Source organism: Thunnus albacares, chromosome 12, assembly GCF_914725855.1.
Source record: "Thunnus albacares chromosome 12, fThuAlb1.1, whole genome shotgun sequence".
Classification (NCBI taxonomy): domain Eukaryota; kingdom Metazoa; phylum Chordata; class Actinopteri; order Scombriformes; family Scombridae; genus Thunnus; species Thunnus albacares.
This window is the reverse complement of record NC_058117.1, coordinates 3,037,311-3,056,804: the sequence shown is the minus strand read 5'-3', so window position 1 is coordinate 3,056,804 and position 19,494 is coordinate 3,037,311. Positions and strand designations below refer to the sequence as shown.

At 39.4% G+C, this 19,494-nt stretch overlaps 1 protein-coding gene across 4 annotated transcripts in view; it reads right to left on the bottom strand.

Moving 5' to 3' along the window:
* Nucleotides 1-361: 361 nt before the first annotated feature.
* LOC122993810 (cadherin-6-like) overlaps nucleotides 362-19,494 on the bottom strand; it is an 81,719-nt gene continuing 62,586 nt past the window's right edge. For 2 of the 4 annotated variants that reach the window (XM_044368262.1, XM_044368261.1), the window contains 4 exons: nucleotides 18,541-18,662; nucleotides 14,778-14,895; nucleotides 9,430-9,681; nucleotides 362-4,254 (listed from right to left, as the gene is read on the bottom strand). In XM_044368262.1, the coding sequence (XP_044224197.1) occupies nucleotides 3,707-4,254; nucleotides 9,430-9,681; nucleotides 14,778-14,895; nucleotides 18,541-18,662 (1,040 nt within the window). In that variant the 3' untranslated portion in view covers nucleotides 362-3,706. Of the gene's footprint in view, nucleotides 4,255-9,429; nucleotides 9,682-9,789; nucleotides 9,898-11,124; nucleotides 11,572-14,777; nucleotides 14,896-18,540; nucleotides 18,663-19,494 lie in introns of those variants that run through there. The other 2 variants (XM_044368263.1, XM_044368264.1) reach the window with 2 other exon arrangements.

Sequence of the window (19,494 nt, the reverse complement as noted above, 5' to 3'; positions counted from 1 at the left end):
TGACAGTCTGGGACAAACAGGTCTTGTGTGAGCAGGAAACCAAAGTATCCAGTAGAAGCCAGAGAATCCTCATCTTTACAGATTTACTGGTTGTTACATGTCAGTACAAACTTCACTTGGAAGTTTTAAAAAAGATGCATGGGGAATACTTTTACCGAGCGTCAGACAAATGTTTGTTTCTGCTACCTCTAAGTGGAGAATTCATTTTCTATTTTTGAATTACTTTTAAGAAAAGACACTGTTAATGAGTGAGGTTAGCAGAAGAGACAGATGTAACAGATGATGAGGATTAACATGGTTTACTTACAGAGGCCCTTGACTTTCATGGCTGTAAGTCAATAAATTAAGAGCAAAACAACAGTTTAACTGTAAAAGTTTATTTTGATAAAATTAAACAACTGAATACATCATCATATACGGACGGTATACTGCCCACAGCAAGTTTCACACCTCCAAAATTACATTAAAAAACAGTGAAGCTGGACGGCATCTGGATTTTTTTCCCCTCCAAGAATATCACCATGTGTCCTATAAATATTTGGTACAAAAAGAATGAATCACAATATAAAGAAAAAGATGTGGACGTTTTTGTTTTAAGCCTCCAAAGCACAACGGTCACAAAACACAACTGGAACAAACTGCTGCTTTCACTGGAACTGCCAAAACACATAATAGAAACTCCTGATATCAAATCAGGACGACTAAAAGTCTGAATCCCTAAACGATCCCGACTTCATGGTTTCATTCCTCACTTGGAAAATAATGTTTTGATCACATTGCACTGAGGTTGACTGTTGTGATTTTGACCCTTTGCTTCAGCAATGTAATGTAGTATAACATCAAAGCAAATGACAAATACGCTGCCTTCCAGTGTTAGTTAATTACAACATTTAACAACAAAACCTCATGCCTCGGGATAAGACACGAAGGTGGGCTGAACAAAACTGTAAAGTAAAGAATAAAAGCTGTTTATTGTTGTTGTTGTTTTTTTTTTTGTTTGTTTGTTTGTTTTGCTTTAGACAAAGCAGCGACTGATATCTGTGTCAGAACACCTTTGGGTAAAAACATTTGGATCATATCCTCAAATCAAACTATGCAAGTACATGGGAGAAAACAGGTAAGAGCAAGAAATAATATCAAGCTTAAAATGAGGTTACCAGTCACTGAAAGACATTCAAGCCGCAATGCTGGCTGCGAGGTAGGGCTGTCACTTTTTCAAAAAATCAGAACTAACACATAATTTGTAATTAAATGTAGCCAAATTCTAAGCTAATTTTACGTTGTAGAGTTGATGTGGTTGTGCCTCCTTCGGGTTTAGTGTGGTAATGTTACTTTTAAAGGCAGCAAACATCCCTACCTTTGTTCACCATTTTACCATCTATTGTTTTGAATCTGATATACTTTTGCGCATTCCTCCTCAGATGGTGCCATGATTATCTGTTCAGCGCATCTTGCTTACTCTGTTTTGTGTTAAACCTTCATTGATAGCTTTTGTGAATACTTGGAGCCTTGCAGTCTCTGTGAGGTTGGTTTTTGCACCAACATTAAAATATGAGATATAATAATTAGTTAAAGTTGTTAGTGGGTGTATTTTGTTATCTTTGGACAGAGCCAGGTTAGCTGTTTCCCTGTTTCCAGTCTTTATGCTAAACCTCTAAGCTAACCCTCTGCTGATGATAGCTTCATATTTCCTGCAGACATGATATTGATATTGATCTTCTTATCTAACTCACAGCCAGAAGGTGAATAAGGATATCTCCCAAAATGTCAAAATATTCTTTTAACACAACATTGACATATGATCATATTATTGATGTTAACAAACTGTTGCTTAGTTACATGTCCAGCAGATAGGGAGCGGTGATATCACTCAGGAGAGTTCACCTGCTGAATGTCCGTCCAATATTCACTCTACTATTAACTCTGTTTTGGTCTCCACCAACTCCTGAGGGAAATGTCTGGCACTTTAGTTGCTAAATGTTTATCTGCTGGTCCCTAACTTTGTCTGTCTACTGTTTGGTGCTGGGCAGGTATTGTACAGCTGCCTGCTGCTGCTGGAAATAAGGCTGATGAGAGCTGTGAGAGTGAACCAAAACAGTAAAGTTGCAGTACGTAAAAACCAAAATAATGAGCTAAAAGAGGCTAAAATGCTTTGTAGCGCTGAGGGGAACTGCAGAGTAGACTAATAATTTCTGTGTGTTTGTTACTACGAGCAACATTTTTCACATTATAAATGGTCATTTTGATCAATTGTTAACACAAAAATATTGATTAGGGCCACTTTAACGGAGAAAACTACAACTACCTAGTTTACTGAGAGGACAAGAGGGCAGGAAAAAGATCAGACTCACGCTGCATTTTATGATTGGCCTGAATTTAGAGCTACAAGTTCATTATAGATCAACTATTTATTTTTTCCACATCTTCAAATACTTGAATTTTGAATAAAAAGTGACAGCCCCACTGATAAGACAGGGCTTCCACACGTTCTTTTAAGATAGAGCATATTCTCAATCAAAATACTTTTTTTTTTTTTTAACATTGTTCAACAACTGTCTGTATGACGTATTTTGTTATAGAAAAAAGGCTGCAGTAAAATTAAAGATTTATAGAACTTATACCTCCGATATAACTCAGTTAAACCACATTTCTAACACAATATACACTTAATCAAGAAGCTAAAAATCTAGAAATGATGCCTTGAACACATATCTTTTTGTGTGCAGCACAAAGAAATCAACCAAAAAAAAAAAAAAAAAAAATCTAAAAACCTGCATAAACATAAAGAAATCAGTGCATTTAGTCATATGAGTTGTCCTCTTTTTACTCTGTGTCCCGAAGAAGGCGTTACAAGTGAGGATCCTTCAGAACAGCTCCTCTGGAATGATCACTTTGTACAAGACAGCAAAAAAGACAAAAAGCAATCATGTAAGAGTCATTAGCCCCCTCCAGTCTCAGCCAGCCAACAGGCGTCCACAGTTCAGCTCGAAGGGCAGCAGAAGGGCACTTAGTCAAAAAGAAATATAAAGAACTCCGGTCCAGTCCTGAAATAACTACACAGGGTTTTTGTTGAATGACCTGACTGGAAAACACTTCCCTCCATTCAGCTTGCCTTGAATGGCACATGTAAAGCCACAGGAAACACTCAGTGGTTATTTGGTAACCCTGGAGAGATTAAAGCAAAGCCTGAAAGTAGGAAAAATCCAATTCTCAATAAAAATACTGTCCAATTTTGATTCAAAACTCCACTCAGGCCTGAAATGAGTCTTTGAAGAGGTTAACACTGGTGGAACTACAGATCTTTGGGCTCCACCGCTGTGCTGGTTGATTTACATTTCTACATCCATTAGTTCCCGCTCCCAAAAACAGATATTTAGGACTTTTGTAAATGACTAAGCTTCATTTTTGGATCCATGTGTAGTGATGGCAGGTCAAGGATCTGGTGGTGTTCTTGAATATTCCATTAAATGGAACTAACATCTGCCAACGCATCTGTTAGTTCATCATGTGGAGTGTTTGTTCTTTTTTTTAAAGTTTTTTACATCTTCTTAAAGCTCATCACAATCTCTAATATTGAGTTTGTGGTAGTTAAACGTTGCTGCACTGGTCATAATGTTTCCTGAACCTTTCTTTGATGCGGAATTGTGTGTGTGTGTGTGTGTATGTGTATGAGTGTGTGTGTGTGTTGAATTTGTGAGTGTCTTTGTTAGGAGAAGTCGCTGTCCTCGGCTCCATACAGGTCAGCTAGTTTCCTGAACCTGGGCCCCCAGTCACTCAGGTAGTGGTAGTCCTGCTCAGCTTCGGATGAGGCCGAGCCCAGCGAGCTCAGTGACTCGGCCACCGAGCCCGCGCCCTCGTAGGCGTAGGTGGCCAGCGAGTCGTACGGCGGTGCTGTTGGGTTGCAGTCGTTCTCTAGAACTCTCTGGTTGATGAACTCACGTACGTCCCCGTTATCCCGTGATGCCATGCTGACCGGCGGCATGATGAGGCTGGAGGTGGCGGGGGCGGGTCGGCGGTGTGGCGGGTACAGCAGGGTGTCAGTGGGGATGATGTCGCGCCTCTGTTTGGTGGACTCCTCCAAGGCAGCGGCAGCATCTGGGTGACGCAGCGCTCCGATGTCGAAGGCCTGGGTGTCCTCCTCGCCTCCGCCCTCGTCGTTGTAGCTCACTACGTTGTCCCGGACGTCCTCCTTGGAGATGATCAGAGGCTCTTGCTTTCTTTGGCGTTTCAATGCGGTGAACAGAACCACGATCACTGCGGGAGAAAACAGCAGAAAGATAAATGATTAGACGGTGAACAGTAAGCATCAGAACACACAGCCACTGAAGACAGATAATAAATCAAAGGGAAATTCAAGTTCTTCACAATTTGAGTCCTATTTTGGTTTGTTTGGATTCTTTTCTGTCAGCTATGATAACATTGTTCTCATCAATTTCGTTACTGAATTCTGGGAACACAGCCACAGCAGTACAATGACGTCAAATGTGGCAAGAAGCAGACAGGTTATAAACAAGCCAACCACTTTATTTGGAGGTACCACCACACTGCATGATGTGACAGCATCCCTGAAGCATGTGTGCATGGTACATCAAGCACAACATTTACACTGAGAGTATTTGATTTATTTGATTTGGTGCTAGGAAGTCACTCCCATAAGAAGACATTTGCATTGAGTTGTACCTTTCTCCACATTTTACAGTGTTCAATCAACAATAGATGACATGTTGTTGCATCTCTAGGTATTTGAGTCTATGTGTGAATGAACCATAAGTACAATGAAAGGACTTCTGTGAACTTTGATTTCTTAACCAAATAAGTCGGATTTAAAAGTCTGATCGTCGTACCGCTTGAATTCAAATTTCTTTTTAGTGATGTCACTTTGTTCCCAGAGCTTATCAATTAACTTGGTGTGTGCGATGTTATTATTACTATAAGAACTATTACTATCAGAAATAATGACTAAAAGTATGAAACGAGACCCAATGAACCAGTATTATCCTTTAATCCTGCATTCATTTGTTTTTTGGGCCAGTTGGGCAGCACAACAAGCTGTAAACACAACATTAGCATATTATCATTTCTGCAGTTGTATATTCTCATACACAACAGACAGATAGTAACAATATCATTCATTCGGAGCAATGTTTCTGTCCACTTGACAAATTTAATTCCAATATTCACTCTTTTTTTTTTTTTAGCTCTGTTTTAGTCTCCACTAACTCCAGAGAGCTGCTAAATGCTTCACTATGTTCACCAGTAAGTCACTAACTGTCTGTCTGCTGTTTGGTTCATCAGAGCTTTTTCACTGAAAACAGCTGTCTGCTACTGCTGGAAGCACCGATGAGAGACTAAAATGCTCTGTAGAGCTGAGGGGACCTCAAGAGTCACATGATAATTCTCTGTCACCTTTCATGTTTCAAGTCATTTGATCCACTATTAAAATAAAAACATTTATTATAGCAGCTTTAAACTCCAACTATATAATGTCATGACTACTAAAAAGGAAAGATGACTGTATTTGTTTATTTGGATCCACATTAGTTGCTACCAGGGCAGCAACTATTCTTCCTGTACAAACATGAAGGCTGCACCGCCCGGCAGACAGTAAGGGCAGCAGCCTTTGATTTCAGAGGGCTCAGCCATAAATAATCATGCAGAACATTTGATTGGCTAAACTCATGCAGGCCAGTTTGAATTTAAATCAAGTAAGAGCAACAAGAAAGAGCAGAGGCGGAGTTAAGGTCAGGGAACTGAAATAACTGATAATGCATACACGGAAGCACCAAAGATCACAGCATGAAATGTCTGCAAAGGAGCAGGAGAACGTGAGCTGTGATGTGAAGGAGAGAATATCAGATGCTGAAAGAATTAGAAGAAGTGAAAGTAGATACAGAGAGACAGAGTAAAAAAAAAAAATCAGATAGATAGGCAGTTGCTGTATGTACAGAGGAGATAGAGACGAAGATGGATTAACAGAAAAGAAATGGTTGAAGGGATGATGAATACATTCATAGTTATATCAGTGCTACTGAAATACTGCAGCTTAAGGCTGTTTTGATTAACATGTTAAATACAGTTCAACACAAAGAATTTTCTCTGAGGAACCAGACTGAGAACTGGCTTCACTATTTGCTCTTCTTTCACTTATAAACATGTCTGAATATATTTTCTGTCTACATGTATTATCACACATTTTCTTAAAGGCAGTTTTCTTAATGGGAATCCACATAGGAAGCTAGACGTGAGCAGTGCATAAGTGTGTTCTATCCGTTCTGCACCAGCAGCTGGCTAACCTGCCTTCACCAGGCTGACTGACAGCAGAAATTTACTGAACCAAAATAGTTTTCATGTTGGCTCCATGGGAAGAAATCGACAGTGTTTGTATGTATTGATTCACTGATCTTATTTCCCTGCCCACCGTAGTGAGTGAAAGGAATCTGCCTGTACTGAAACAGATGAGCTCACAGACTGGGAGCCTTGATCAATCTATGTAGATTCAGGTAATACAAGCCCAGTCTTTTTTATTTTATAAGGTGATTTTTTGGCTTATTAGAAGGAGGCAGGTTGGGTGGATGACTAGATAAATTGTTGGCAAAAAGTTGCAAAAGCAGCAGGAGAACACTGTTGGAGACCACCAACCACACATCCTTAATGTCACGTTGGGCATTTTAACCAGAGATTGTTAGTGTCACGTTGGGACCAAGTGGTTCTTTTGCCTAAACCTAACCAACGGCGTTAAATAAGATGCGAAAAGATTAAAAATGTGGTGTTAAATTGACGTATCACCTGCATGTAAAATTGGACTTTGGTGTATGCACTGCACACAATTTGAAAGTCGCCGCTGAGTCAAAGAACTCTACTAAAGCACAATAGAGACGTGCATCCTTGATACATTTAATAAAATGGAAGCACATCTGTGCTGTGAGATGCTCAAAAACACTTCCAAAAAACACTTTCAGTATGGATTGGCTGTTAGGGTGCGATCACACTGATTTTTTTCCCCCCTTTGCTGCAAGCATTAGTTGAAAAGTTGATGTATTTTTGTATTTGGTTCATGTTATAAGCGCACAGGACTTGTAATCACATCAACTATAGATGAGTATGATGGACCTGTCTGCACTCTTTGCTGTAATATCTAAGAAGAAAAGCTGTTGTAGCTGAGTTATGAGCAGCAGTTCAACTGACATTAAAACTAGCCTGGAAGCTAGGCGTGGTCCAGTATTCAACTTACACAAGTGTGATGTGGAAACTTGAAGCCTCCAGCACACAAACACTGAGAATGGACTTCACAGTTGAAGACATCTTGTGGAAGGCAGTTAAGCTTTTGAAATGAACAATATTTGCATATTTATAGATTCTGGTTTCCATGGAGCGAGATGTCATTTTAAGGACTTTAACGAGGTAATTGAACTTTTTTGTGGAAAAAAAAAAAAACACATCAGATACACAATATTATTCAAATCAAAGTGTTTTTACATGTGTTAAGACATGTCTGAAGGGGATCTTTGAAAGGGAAATGATAGGGGTGTTTCAGGAATGATGATTAAGTTGTGACATTAGTTTTACATATTCAATTGAATCATGAATGTTTTGAATCTGCCCTTGTTTACATACCCTGATAAATAAAACACTGAGCAGAAATCTGTGTTGAAGTGGAGTGTGCTTGTTCTGATTATAACATTTGTCTGATTAAAATAATCTGATTAAGGCCTTTGCATGACAACGTCTACAGACAAGAGTGTTGCTTTAACTGGGTTATGAAAGAGTTATTACGGTAAATGTAAACTTGCTTAGGGTGTGTGTGTGAATTTGATTGTGTGTGTGTGTGTGTGTGTGTGAGAAAGAGAGAGAGTGGTGGCTGTTGATGGCTGGCTGCTCTCATCTCTCTGCACTCATGTAAGTGTGGACACTACATTACAGCCCTGCCTACCTCATGTGTGTGTCTCCATACATCTCTGTGTGTTGCTGTGTGTGTGTGTGTGTCCACTAAGCCTGCAATGACTGCACATTCAGCGGCATAAATATGTATTCATTTTCCCAGCAGCCCACTAGACTGTGACCATTGCATGAATAAGAGGATAAGTGGATATGTGGTGGTAGATGAGATGCATTCATTTCCATATGAGGTTTGATTCTGACAAGCAGCAGCGGCAGACTGGAGCTCTGAATCAACATTGTTTTCCATTAGATCAAATGAGAAAGCACGACGGTCGCTAGCGTTTTACGATGCTGTACAAGTGGAACCACCGCACTGAGCAAACAGATGCATGATCATACATGTTACATGCTGTGTGCACACATTTCATTTCTGTCAAAATTGTTTTTATGCTGTTTGATTTTGTGCAAAATATTTTTTCATCATTTTCTACAGTGGCTTTTTTTTTTTCTTTTTTAAAATTGCGTTTATGAATGTGCATTGTTCCTTAAAACAATATTTCTCTTCATCACTGTTGGCTTTCTTTTTTATTCTTTCTGATGAAAAATTGATGGCTTGGCCTTAACGCACAGACTTTTGAGTGTGTTTTGTAGCATCTTGTACAAGCCAGTGAGCACCATTCCTTGTGTAAAGGGGGACCAGGACTTTCATGGTGACAGAGTAGAAAAAGTTAGTATTGTTTGACTGATTTTATGGAACTGAAAAGAAAAAAAACTACTGTTTGTACTGGTGTTCTAGTACAACAGCAGAGGCTCAGCTGACAGTATCTTCAAGTCTTCAAACATGTGGTCGATGTCTTAAAATCTAAGTTTCTCCCAAGTTGTACAGTTTCTTTTTTCCTCTTGGACATTTTCAACATGTTGCATCTGCAGTATCCTCGATGATAAGCTTAAAGTATTTGACAAAATGTGGCAAAGATTTGAGATGGATTTTGCAGATTAGAAGTCATTAACAGCACTCCTAATGGGGGAGGGAAGGGGATATGGGTGTTAAGGTTCTGTTCAATTTATTTAGTATATGATGACATTTATAAAAGAAGCATTTTATATGGCATTGTTAGATTGACATGAAGTTGCTTCACAAGAAAAACAACTGAAACATAAAGATACTATGTATATGAGATTTGGTTATTGTTGACATGTGGTTCATAATGGTTTTTTTAGTTTTAAAATTCCATACAGTATATGCAAAAATGGCATGAAAACTCCATCATCCCCCTTTTTTTTTAAACTGATCAAACTCCCCTGAGAGCTCCAGAAAAAGCACATGACTATGTCATTTCAGTGCAGTCATAACATTACTGTACAAATACAGCCCATTATCTACCATCTACTACTGCAACCTGCACTATCCCTGTACAGCATTATGTATTTTTACTCTACTTACCTTCTTGAGTGTCCTTATCTGCAGATATAAGGATGTTTTCTTTCTTTCTTAATAAAAGGCCAGTGTTGGATAATAACACACACACACACACATTCTCGCATACTTACTCAGCAGTATGATGGCACACAGGAGGATGGCAATGAGTGCTCCGGTACTGAGGCCAGGAGAGCTGCTCAAAGCCTCGGCGTTACACAGCTCCATGTTGCCTTCAAGGTCACAGGTGCACACCCGCACAGTGAGGGTCCCGGTGCTGCTCTGCATGGGGTAGTCGCCATCGGTGATCACCACAGGAACCAGGTAGATGCTCTGGTGATGGCGGTTGTAGTTGGCTCGACGTGTCAGGATGCCGGCGGTGTTATCTGGGTTGAATAAAGTTCAGTTAGAAGATCCATGTAGCACACCAGCAGTTCACAGTGTGTCTCACACTTTGTCACAGCAGAGGTGAGAATAAAAAATCACTTCATTACCAGGTTTGAAAGAGAAATTTGGGTGCAACAAGGTGGGATTCAGTCATTCGTCCTCACTGAGGAGACACAGTTTGAGGATGAATCTGTTTTCTATCTTTGAAAGCAGGGCTGGGCGAAAGAAATACATCTCAGTAAAGACAATTTCCAGATATGAAAATGAAGAAAAAGGATATACTGGTGGTACATTTCTTGAAAAAGCACAATCATGTTTCTGTTTCATATATCCTGTTCCATATGGCAGTACTGGACATCCCATTTCTTTAAAACAATATGCAGCAGGGTTTTTTCAGTTAGCCAAACCCTCCACATGCTATTGGTTTCATTTCAAAAACTAGATAGAAAGACAAAAGAGATGCCTTCCAGTATTCCTTAAGAGTAAAATTAAATTCTGTATATATAGCCACAGCTCAACATCAAAAGCAACATTATGTGGAAAGAACTGTTGTGGATAAACAAGGAAACAAGGTACTGTGATGGAAATGAACTTTAGCTACATAATAGATGGCAAAATAGAGGAATCATGTCATTTGCCACTGACTATAGATAAAACAGAGTCAGTGTTCAACTGGACACTGCTGAAACATTTTCTATGAAATTCCACTGGAAATCTACTGCTTCTGAACTCAACACAAATGGAGCATAGCATTAGTTCAGGCAGAGCACTGAAGATGTGCTTGTTTCAGCGGATTGGTCTCAGCTGGTTTCAATATGCTTCACAATCACTGACTCATCCACAGCTGTGTGGATGGTAACATGCAATCACGCTCCTGCAGGTGTAACCTGACACCATCTCAGTTCACTCTGCTGATTACGCTCTTGCCAACACTGTCTGCTGCTGCTGCAGCTCTCCACCACCCAACCTCCTCCCCCTTGTGTGGTATTTCATATTGTTGATCTGACTGAGATTAATGTTCATGTACTGTATGTTTATTAGAGGATTATTTCTCTGAGCAGAATTCTCATCTCTACTTGCATCCTTTCAGAGCCCCCTCACACAGAAGAGCTTTTTCCAATGAATCATACAGTATGACCATTTGCTATAATTGGTTAATTCACTGACGTAAGTGTCTCTGACTGAAGGAACAAATTAAAGTAACTGTCTCAAAACTTTGTCAGTATTGTCCCTTTTTCTTTTTTTCTACCATATTCTACAGTTCTTCACAGAAAACTTAGAAATTAATAGGAAATAATGGAGCTATAAAATAAAGTGTTACTGTCCACACTCATTTCACACTCTGGGATTTATCTGTCACAATCTGCTCCTCAGTACTCCTCTGCAGCCACACTCTCATCCTCAGCCCTCTGCATTGCTCTCTGTCTCTAGCCCCTGCTCACTTCTCCAAGGCTATGTATTTTCTTCCAGCTCCCCAGAGCTGCCATCCTCAAGCTGCCCAACAGATGCTCTTGGACTTTCCCTCCTTTCCCTATCTACACACCTGTTCCCACTTCTCATCAGTTCTGCAGTTACCTGGCCTACTCCGCCCACTCCTCACCTGCAACTCATTCCTTTATCAGCCACTTACTTCATATACCAGACCAGAGCCTTTGTTCTTTTGTCAGTTCATTGTTGTTGTCATGTTGCTTTTTGTTAGTGCTTTTGAGCTTCTGTTTTCAGTGGACCTGTACCATATCTGCACCTGCTTGTCAGCCTGTCTGGACTTTTCCGTATTTCATCCCTGCAACTCTAAGGATTTAATGTTACTACTGTTGAGACTTGCCACCCATGCCTGTGAGCTTCTGTATCTTCACTTATGACGATAAACTCACTGAACTGTCCCTGCCTACCTCTATAGGCTGCCTAATACACACCATTTATAACACTTATCAGTATTTATACTGACAAGATTGAAGATTTCTGTTTATCTTAATGTTCTGAATGACTTATGTAAATTTACTGCTTGCAGCTCAGACAATTCTTAGTCATGTTTCACTGATTCTTACTACCGGGGAATGTAGGACACTCAATAGAAATATTGACCTAATTTAGGTTGCAATATGCTGTATATTGATGTATAATAAATTGGGATAAACGTGTTTGCCATATTACCCAGCCCTATATGAGTCACAAGTAGCTTGAGCATGATTACTTGTTTAAATGTTCTTGTTTCTTCGTCAGCTAGTACATTCTTACTCCCACTACTGGGTGCTGACGTGTTGCTGACGGGCTGCAGTAAGGGTATTGTCTCATTTCTGGTGGCTGGCTGTGTTTACTGACAGCATTTTGGCTGCTCTCAACTCAGTTAATTTTGTTATATTCTTCATTACTGCGGATAATTACCCACCGCACATTTAAACTTACATTTGTTCTGCTCAAACACTCTTAGCTATCTCCTTCTTTTAGTCATTTTTCCCACAGTTGCTAGTTACTTTAGCTCAGCAGTTAGCTTAGCAGCTAATTTAGCTTAGCAGTTAGTGATGGCTTCTCCCTCTCCCTCTCCCTCTCACGCTCCTGCTCTCTTGCTTGGTGTGTCATATGTTTGGCTATTCCTCTGCCTCCTTTAGTGATAATGGCACATATAATAAATGTAGTTTATTAGCCGTGTTGGAGGTGAGGCTCTGCACCATGGAAAACCAATTGTTAGCTACTATAGTTAGTAGTGGTGTAACGGATTGTAGTTGATCTGTGTACGGATCGCCCCCCCACAGTTTGGCACGCATGTGAACCGCAGATTAATTGCAGAATTTAATGTCTCATTTAAGACAAAGTAAACAAACTATAAGCTATAATGCTATAAGTACAGGTCATGGACAGACAGTGCGTCGCGAACAGGGATTTTGAAGAGCAACGACCAAACCAGCATCTAGCGGGTCCGTAGTGACATCTGCAGGTATGTTTACATGCTGTTTAATGTGCTGCAGTTGAGCAGCTAATTAGCTATCTAGCTGCTAACTGACTGCAATTAGACAAAAATGTCTTCTCTAGATATCTATCTAACAGTGCTGTAGCTAAGGAAGCAATTCAAGTAGCATTAAATTCAATGCCATGTTTCAATACAACAGAGGACTCTTATGCTAACTTTAGTCCCTCCCAAATAGATCATCTTGTTGATAGTGCTGCAGGCTCATTGCGAATGACACTCTAACAGCTGCAAAACCTGACATATATTTAGATTGTTTTTCTCCGATTGACCTTCCTGAACTAACTTCAATGATTTCTTCATCTAAACAATCAACCTCTCTCTTAGACCCCATCCCAACTAGGCTGCTTAAGGAAGTCTTATCCTCCGTTGGCACTTCATTACTAGATATGATCAATTTGTCTTTAGTAACAGGCTATGTACCACAGTCCTTTAAAGTAATTAAACCTCTTCTTAAAAAGCCTCCTCTTGATTCAGGCATTTTAGCCACCTATAGATATATATATCTAACCTTCCCTGCATTGAGCAGGTTTAAGTCATATTTGTCAGACTGATTTCAGTTTGAACATGTTAACAATGAATCCTCTATGTACACAAATGTTAGACACGGAGCTCCACAAGATTCTGTGCTTGGACCAATACTATTCACCTTATATATGCTTCCTTTAGGTAATATTATTAGGTAACATTCCATACTTTCATTGTTATGCAGATGATACCCAATTATATCTATCAGTGAAGCCAGATGAAACTAATCAGACTCAGACAAAACTGAATTATTGTGTTTGGCCCTAAACACCTTAGAAACACATTATCTAATGATATAGCTACTCTACATGGCATTACCCTGGCCTCCAGCACCACTGTAAGGAATCTGGGAGTTATCTTTGATCAGGATATGTCCTTTAATTCCCACATAAAACAAATTTCGAGGACTGCCTTTTTACACCTACATAATATTGCAAAAATCAGGCACATCCTGTCTCAGAAAGATGCAGAAAAAACTAGTCCATGCATTTGTTACTTCTAGGCTGGATTATTACAATTCCTTATTATCAGGCTTCCCTAACAAGTCTCTGAAGACTCTCCAGCTGGTCCAGAATGCAGCTGCACGTGTACTGACAAAAACTAGAAAAAGATATCATATTTCTTTCATTTTAGCTTCTCTGCACTGGCTCCCTGTAAAATACACAATAGAATTTAAAAAAGTTCTCCTCACCTACAAAGCCCTTAATGGTCAGGCATCATTATATCTTAAAGAGCTCATAGTACCGTATAATCCCACTAGAAAACTGCGCTCCCAGAATGCAGGCTTACTGGTGGTTCCTACAGTCTTTAAAAGTATAATGTGAGGCAGAGCCTTCAGCTATCAGGCTCCTCTCCTGTGGAACCATCTTCCAGATTCGGTCCTGGAGGCAGACACCCTCTGTACGTTTAAGAGTAGGCTTAAAACTTTCCTTTTTGATAAAGTTTATAGTTAGGGCCGGCGAGGCTTGCCTTAAAACAGCCCCTTCTGCTATAGGCCTACACTGCTGGGGGACTTCCCATGCTGCACTGAGCTCCTCTCTCCTCCTCCCCCTCTCCATCTGTACGCATTCATGTCCAATTAATGCATGTTACTAACTTGGCATTTTCCCAGTAGTTTTGTACTTTCTCATCTCGCAGCACCTTTGGCTATGGACTGATGGATGTGCAGCTTGATACTCACTGCTGCTGATATTATTATTAGTCATATGTCTATTATTATTATTGCTATTATTGTTGTTGCTGTGCTTCTCTGTGTCCCCCTCTTTCTCTCTCAACCCAACCAGCCATGGCAGATGGCCGCCCACCTAGAGCCTGGTTCTGCTCGAGGTTTCTTCCCGTTAAAGGGGAGTTTTTCCTTGTTGCTGTTGCCAAGTGCTGCTCATGGGGGAATGTTTTGTCGTTGTAAAATAAAGAGTACGGTCTAGACCTGTTCTATGTGAAAAGTGCCCTGAAATAACTTATGTTGTGATTTGGCACTTTATAAATAAAACTGACTTGACTTGACTTGGTTTTATACTCCATATCATTTACAGAATAAATTAAATGCACTTAAATCAAATTACAGTCAACTGGGCCAACATTGTACCTCTAGGTGTTGCCTACCTCCATTGTCTCGAACAGTGAAGTTACTGCGGTGGGTCCCCTCAGGAGCGAGGCTGAAGAAAAACTTGTGTCCTGTTGACGGCTCATCGGCATCAACAGCACTCACTGTCTGGATCCGCTGTCAGAGACACCAACATTAATTAACTTGAATGTCCCAAAGGAGTTAAGTGAATTAAGAGCAGTCAATAAGTGGAAAAAGACTGGCAGTGTTAGAGGTTTCCTTCACAGTGGCAGTACACACTCTGTCCTGTTCAGAATGTATTGTGAAGTTGCCAACGGAGCAGTTTGCATATTATCAGGATCACTGGTCTCTGCTAAATAAGCCACCAATATTTCTGTACACAACACAACTCCTAAAATAATATATTACACTGTAATAACTGGGTTTACTAAATTATGAACACCAACAACCAATCCAATGCAAACATACATACATACTCTATATATGACAGATTTCTGATTTACTTATATTATGCATTTCCAAGTTTGTCTGCTGCTGTTTCACACAATATAACAGTACTATTAATCAATACTCTTCTTTTTCCTGTCATCATACTTAACAGGTTTCTATTATGCACAATTATTAGTTGGATATGGTTATGTAACCATAAGTGATATTTTCTTTTTATATTCTAATTTCCTATTATCCCTTTGTGAAATGTGACCAAATAGCCTGCTTCCAGTGGAGTTTTGAGAAGTGTGACGGCAGGATGTGAAGCAGTGTATTTAGTTCTATGTTAGCCAAACAATGAGTTTATGGATCACACTGAGTCTATGGATTGACAGCATGAGAAGTGGATTATGCTGCAGCAATGGTTGGAGAAGCTTTGTGGGTGTTTTTGATACTCATTTCTCACTGTGTAATCCATTGGGATCCATTGTAACTGACTGACTTCAAGCTGAGCACAGCTGCTGTACTCTGTGAAGAAGCACACTACAAACTTTTTACAGTTAGCTTTCAAGTCTACAGGGGGTAAGAGCCTCATACTCCAAAGATAGATTTTGGGTGTGGAATTGCTTTAAGCCAACAAATGCTGAAAACAGATCTCAATGGATTTTAGGGTATTGGATGGATTTAAATTCAGGAAACATTAACAACACGTGGAATATGAGCTTCAAAAATTAAATAAACACACATGACAATGAAACAAATATAAAAATGAAAAGCTAGTTAAGCCAATGTGTTTTCTGAGATTAAAAAAGGCAACATTAGAGATGGGTTTCAATATTGATGGAAACAGTACTTGGTCTGGAATTTGAACAGGTTTTAACCCTTTTTTTAATTTAAGAAGATATGCCAACCTACTACCAGTGTTAAATAAACATAGTATAGTATAAAATACAGTCCAAAGTCAAGTGATATCTGATCAAAGAATAAGTGAACATGTTGAAGAATCTATGCCAACTTTCAATACTTTTTGCTACTCAATGCTATGGATGCATTTTGGTTGTATTGAGTTTCAAAGCCAGCCCTGTGCAACATTCTTATTTATTTTCATAACATCTTTATAAGGTGACAGTATGTCACTGTTGTGTTTTAGCTTGTTCCACAGCTCAAAAGAAATGTATAATATAATAATAATTTAATATCAAATCAAATACAATTGCACATGCACTGCAGGGGCACTGGGTGACGAGGTATTGTCGAACCCTGTTGAGGTGTATATTCTTGTCATTTCTCAGCTGGTGACTATACATTTTTTGTTTATACTTTTTAACTACAGCCTTATTTAATTGAATGGGAGACACTAGCTGAGGGATTAAAGGCTTTAAAAAAAGATCTGTGCCAATAACACACACACGTGCACATGCACACATACACTGAACAAATCCAGAGCCTGAGGGAAGCAGCAGAGGATATCCAGTGAACAAATACAGATGATTAACACTGATGGACAGATGAAAGGGCAGAGGAATTAAAGGATGAAAGGGTGGCAGGATGACAGGGATGTGAGGGGACCGATGGCAGCAAGCCACCATACTGAAGAATGTCAAGATGATGCTGGGTGTGTGTGCGTGTGGCGTCAGTGTATTGTAGTTGCACCTAATTGTGTTTTGTGTTATATTTAACCTGTTGTGTGTATGTGTGTGTGTGTGTGTGTGTGTGTTAAGATACAGATTTGTGTTTTTATCCTATTAATTGTTGCATGATATTAGATGCATGATCTACAAGTATTTGTCTTGTGTGTATGTGTGTGTGTGTGTGTGTGTGAGTAAAACCCTATTTACTGGATGTGTGAAAGCTCCTGTCAGCGTCCATGACAGATCAGCTCATCAGCCACCACAAAAGAAGAAACCGAGCTCACAGCCAATCAGCTTTACAGCTGGAGGAGTATGTATACATTATGTGTGTATGAATAAGCTTGTGCGCTTTAATCATATTAGTTGAATCTCATACAGTATGTGATGAATCATATCAAGTGGTTTTACAGCAGACTACAATTACATTAAGTGCTGTTTGAAGCATTCAAATTCAGACTTTTGGTTAATAAAGTAGTCAATATTCAAAAGTCAAAGTCATTTTGATTGTACAGTGAAGTCAGTATATTAGGCTGCTTGAGGAGAATGGCAATTAAAAATCATCAATATCAATACTTTCAATATCAATACTGTCAGTTGTCCATGCAAAAAAGTCTTTAAAAAACCCTCCAAGCCATGAAAAACAAAATGTTCCTGATTCATGTAGAAGATTTTCAGATTTTTTTCAGATTGCAGTGATGTACTAAAAATATTTAAATAAAACCAGCAGACATGTTGGCCTATATTTATCAAACCCAGTACAAAGGTCAGTGTGGTGGTGCCGGATGATTCCATGCAAATGCTATGTTTTTCTATTCATAAAAGGGGATTACCAGCTCAGTTTAGCCCCTTGCACTTGGCATGTCCCATAAGTGATTCATAAAAGCACATCACTGCACAATAACTACAGTGCCACCCGCTCCAGGCAGGCTGAAGAGTCAGAGCAAATTCTGTATTGGAGGTTGTTCAAGTTCAGTGTTGCACACTGAAATAATGTCACAGACCACTTCCATTATGAACAGTAATTTGCCACTGTATGCATGTATGAGTACTGTATTTCTATATATTTGTATGTGTCTGTGTGAGCAACCTATGTATTTCTGAAGAGGCCTGTCTACCTCTGTTTATAAGAACCTGGCAAGACCGTAGCTACTATTGAGGACATTGACGTAATATCTGTTGTTAATTGTTAATTTGGGTTTTACATTACTGAATCACATGGTTCCCTAGCAGTTCGGTACTAAATGTTCTGGTCTGTGGACCAGGGTCTGGGAACCTCTGGTTTACATCAACTTGTCTGCAGCCAGGTTCTCTTGATAGCATTTTCAATGAAGACAAAGGCCCAGTAGCACCCTACTATACATTCACTGCCAGTCAGTGCATCCGTGGCAGTTTACTTCCTATAGTAGGCTATCACTGACCAATCTTGATTGACTTGAGTTCTGTCCAATCACAAAGAAGAATTGTCGTCCTTACCTTTTCCTTTTTGTGAAGTGTGTTGTGTTTTGACCCTCAGAGCCACTGAACCTTTTCAGGTTGTAGCTGGTTGTGAACATTAGTTAGGTTATTGCGTCCACCTTTTAGCCAACAAAATTCGGGTATCAGTTGAATCTTTTGTAACTTACTACAAAAATTAGACTCAACATAAATGGATTTGATAAGAGATTTGAAAGGATCTAGATTTGATACATGGATTCAATAAATTATTTCTTTGCAAAAGCATAAAGCGATAAAGAGCTTGTACCTGACCAGCCTTGGTCCTCTCACAGACGAAGGTTTCATACACAGTGGCAAAGGTAGGAGCGTTGTCATTGATGTCCAGCAGGCGGACGTAGACTGGAACATGGCTGCTCTGACGAGGATTATCTGGAAGGTAAACACAGGAAAGGGTTCATGCTTCAAAACTTAACACGCTGCTTCACTTCCAGTGTACACATTCAGACTATGAGCTATCCAGAACAAGCTCAGCCTTTCACTGTGATGGTACTGATAGCTCCCACTGAGCAGCTCAGTGCCTTGCTTAAAAGCCCCTTGTCAATCACTGATGAAGGAGGAAGTTAGTGTAGAGTGTTGCCATCCAATTTCCATTAACAATATTTTCCATTATTTCCCTTCTGCTCACAAGCTGTCTCTTTAACCTCTCAACTCACTCAAATTAAATATAAAATATGAAAACATGAAAGAAAACAAATTAGCTTTTCATGAGAGAATTCATACACATTAGCCACATTTTGTGAGTCTGTGTCTGTAGTTAGTTTGTAGAGTTCTGTAATTTTCACAGCATGTCTCAGTTGAAGCTGGGAAACCAATCATGTTTCCATTTCACACTAGTGTCTGAATCAAATTGTTTGTGGAAGCTGAGGTTATTTGATATAATGAAAACTAAAACTAAAAAAAAGAAAACCCAACAAATTCAATAATTAAAATAAAGCCATAACTGTATCTATATATATATATATTGAGTTGGGTGGGGATTATTTATCTTCCTTTTCTATTTTAGGCTTCAAAGAGATTCTGGGAATACACAAGGCTGCTTTCTGTTTCCCATTAACCACCAACAGATTTATAGATATAAAATGGTACAGATGGGTCATGCTGCTTCATGTTAGTAGTTTATTTTTCTGAGGGTAGCTGTTTCCACCACACCTAATGCCAGTTAATGACATATTTATGTTTCTTTTCTTTACACTGATCTTTC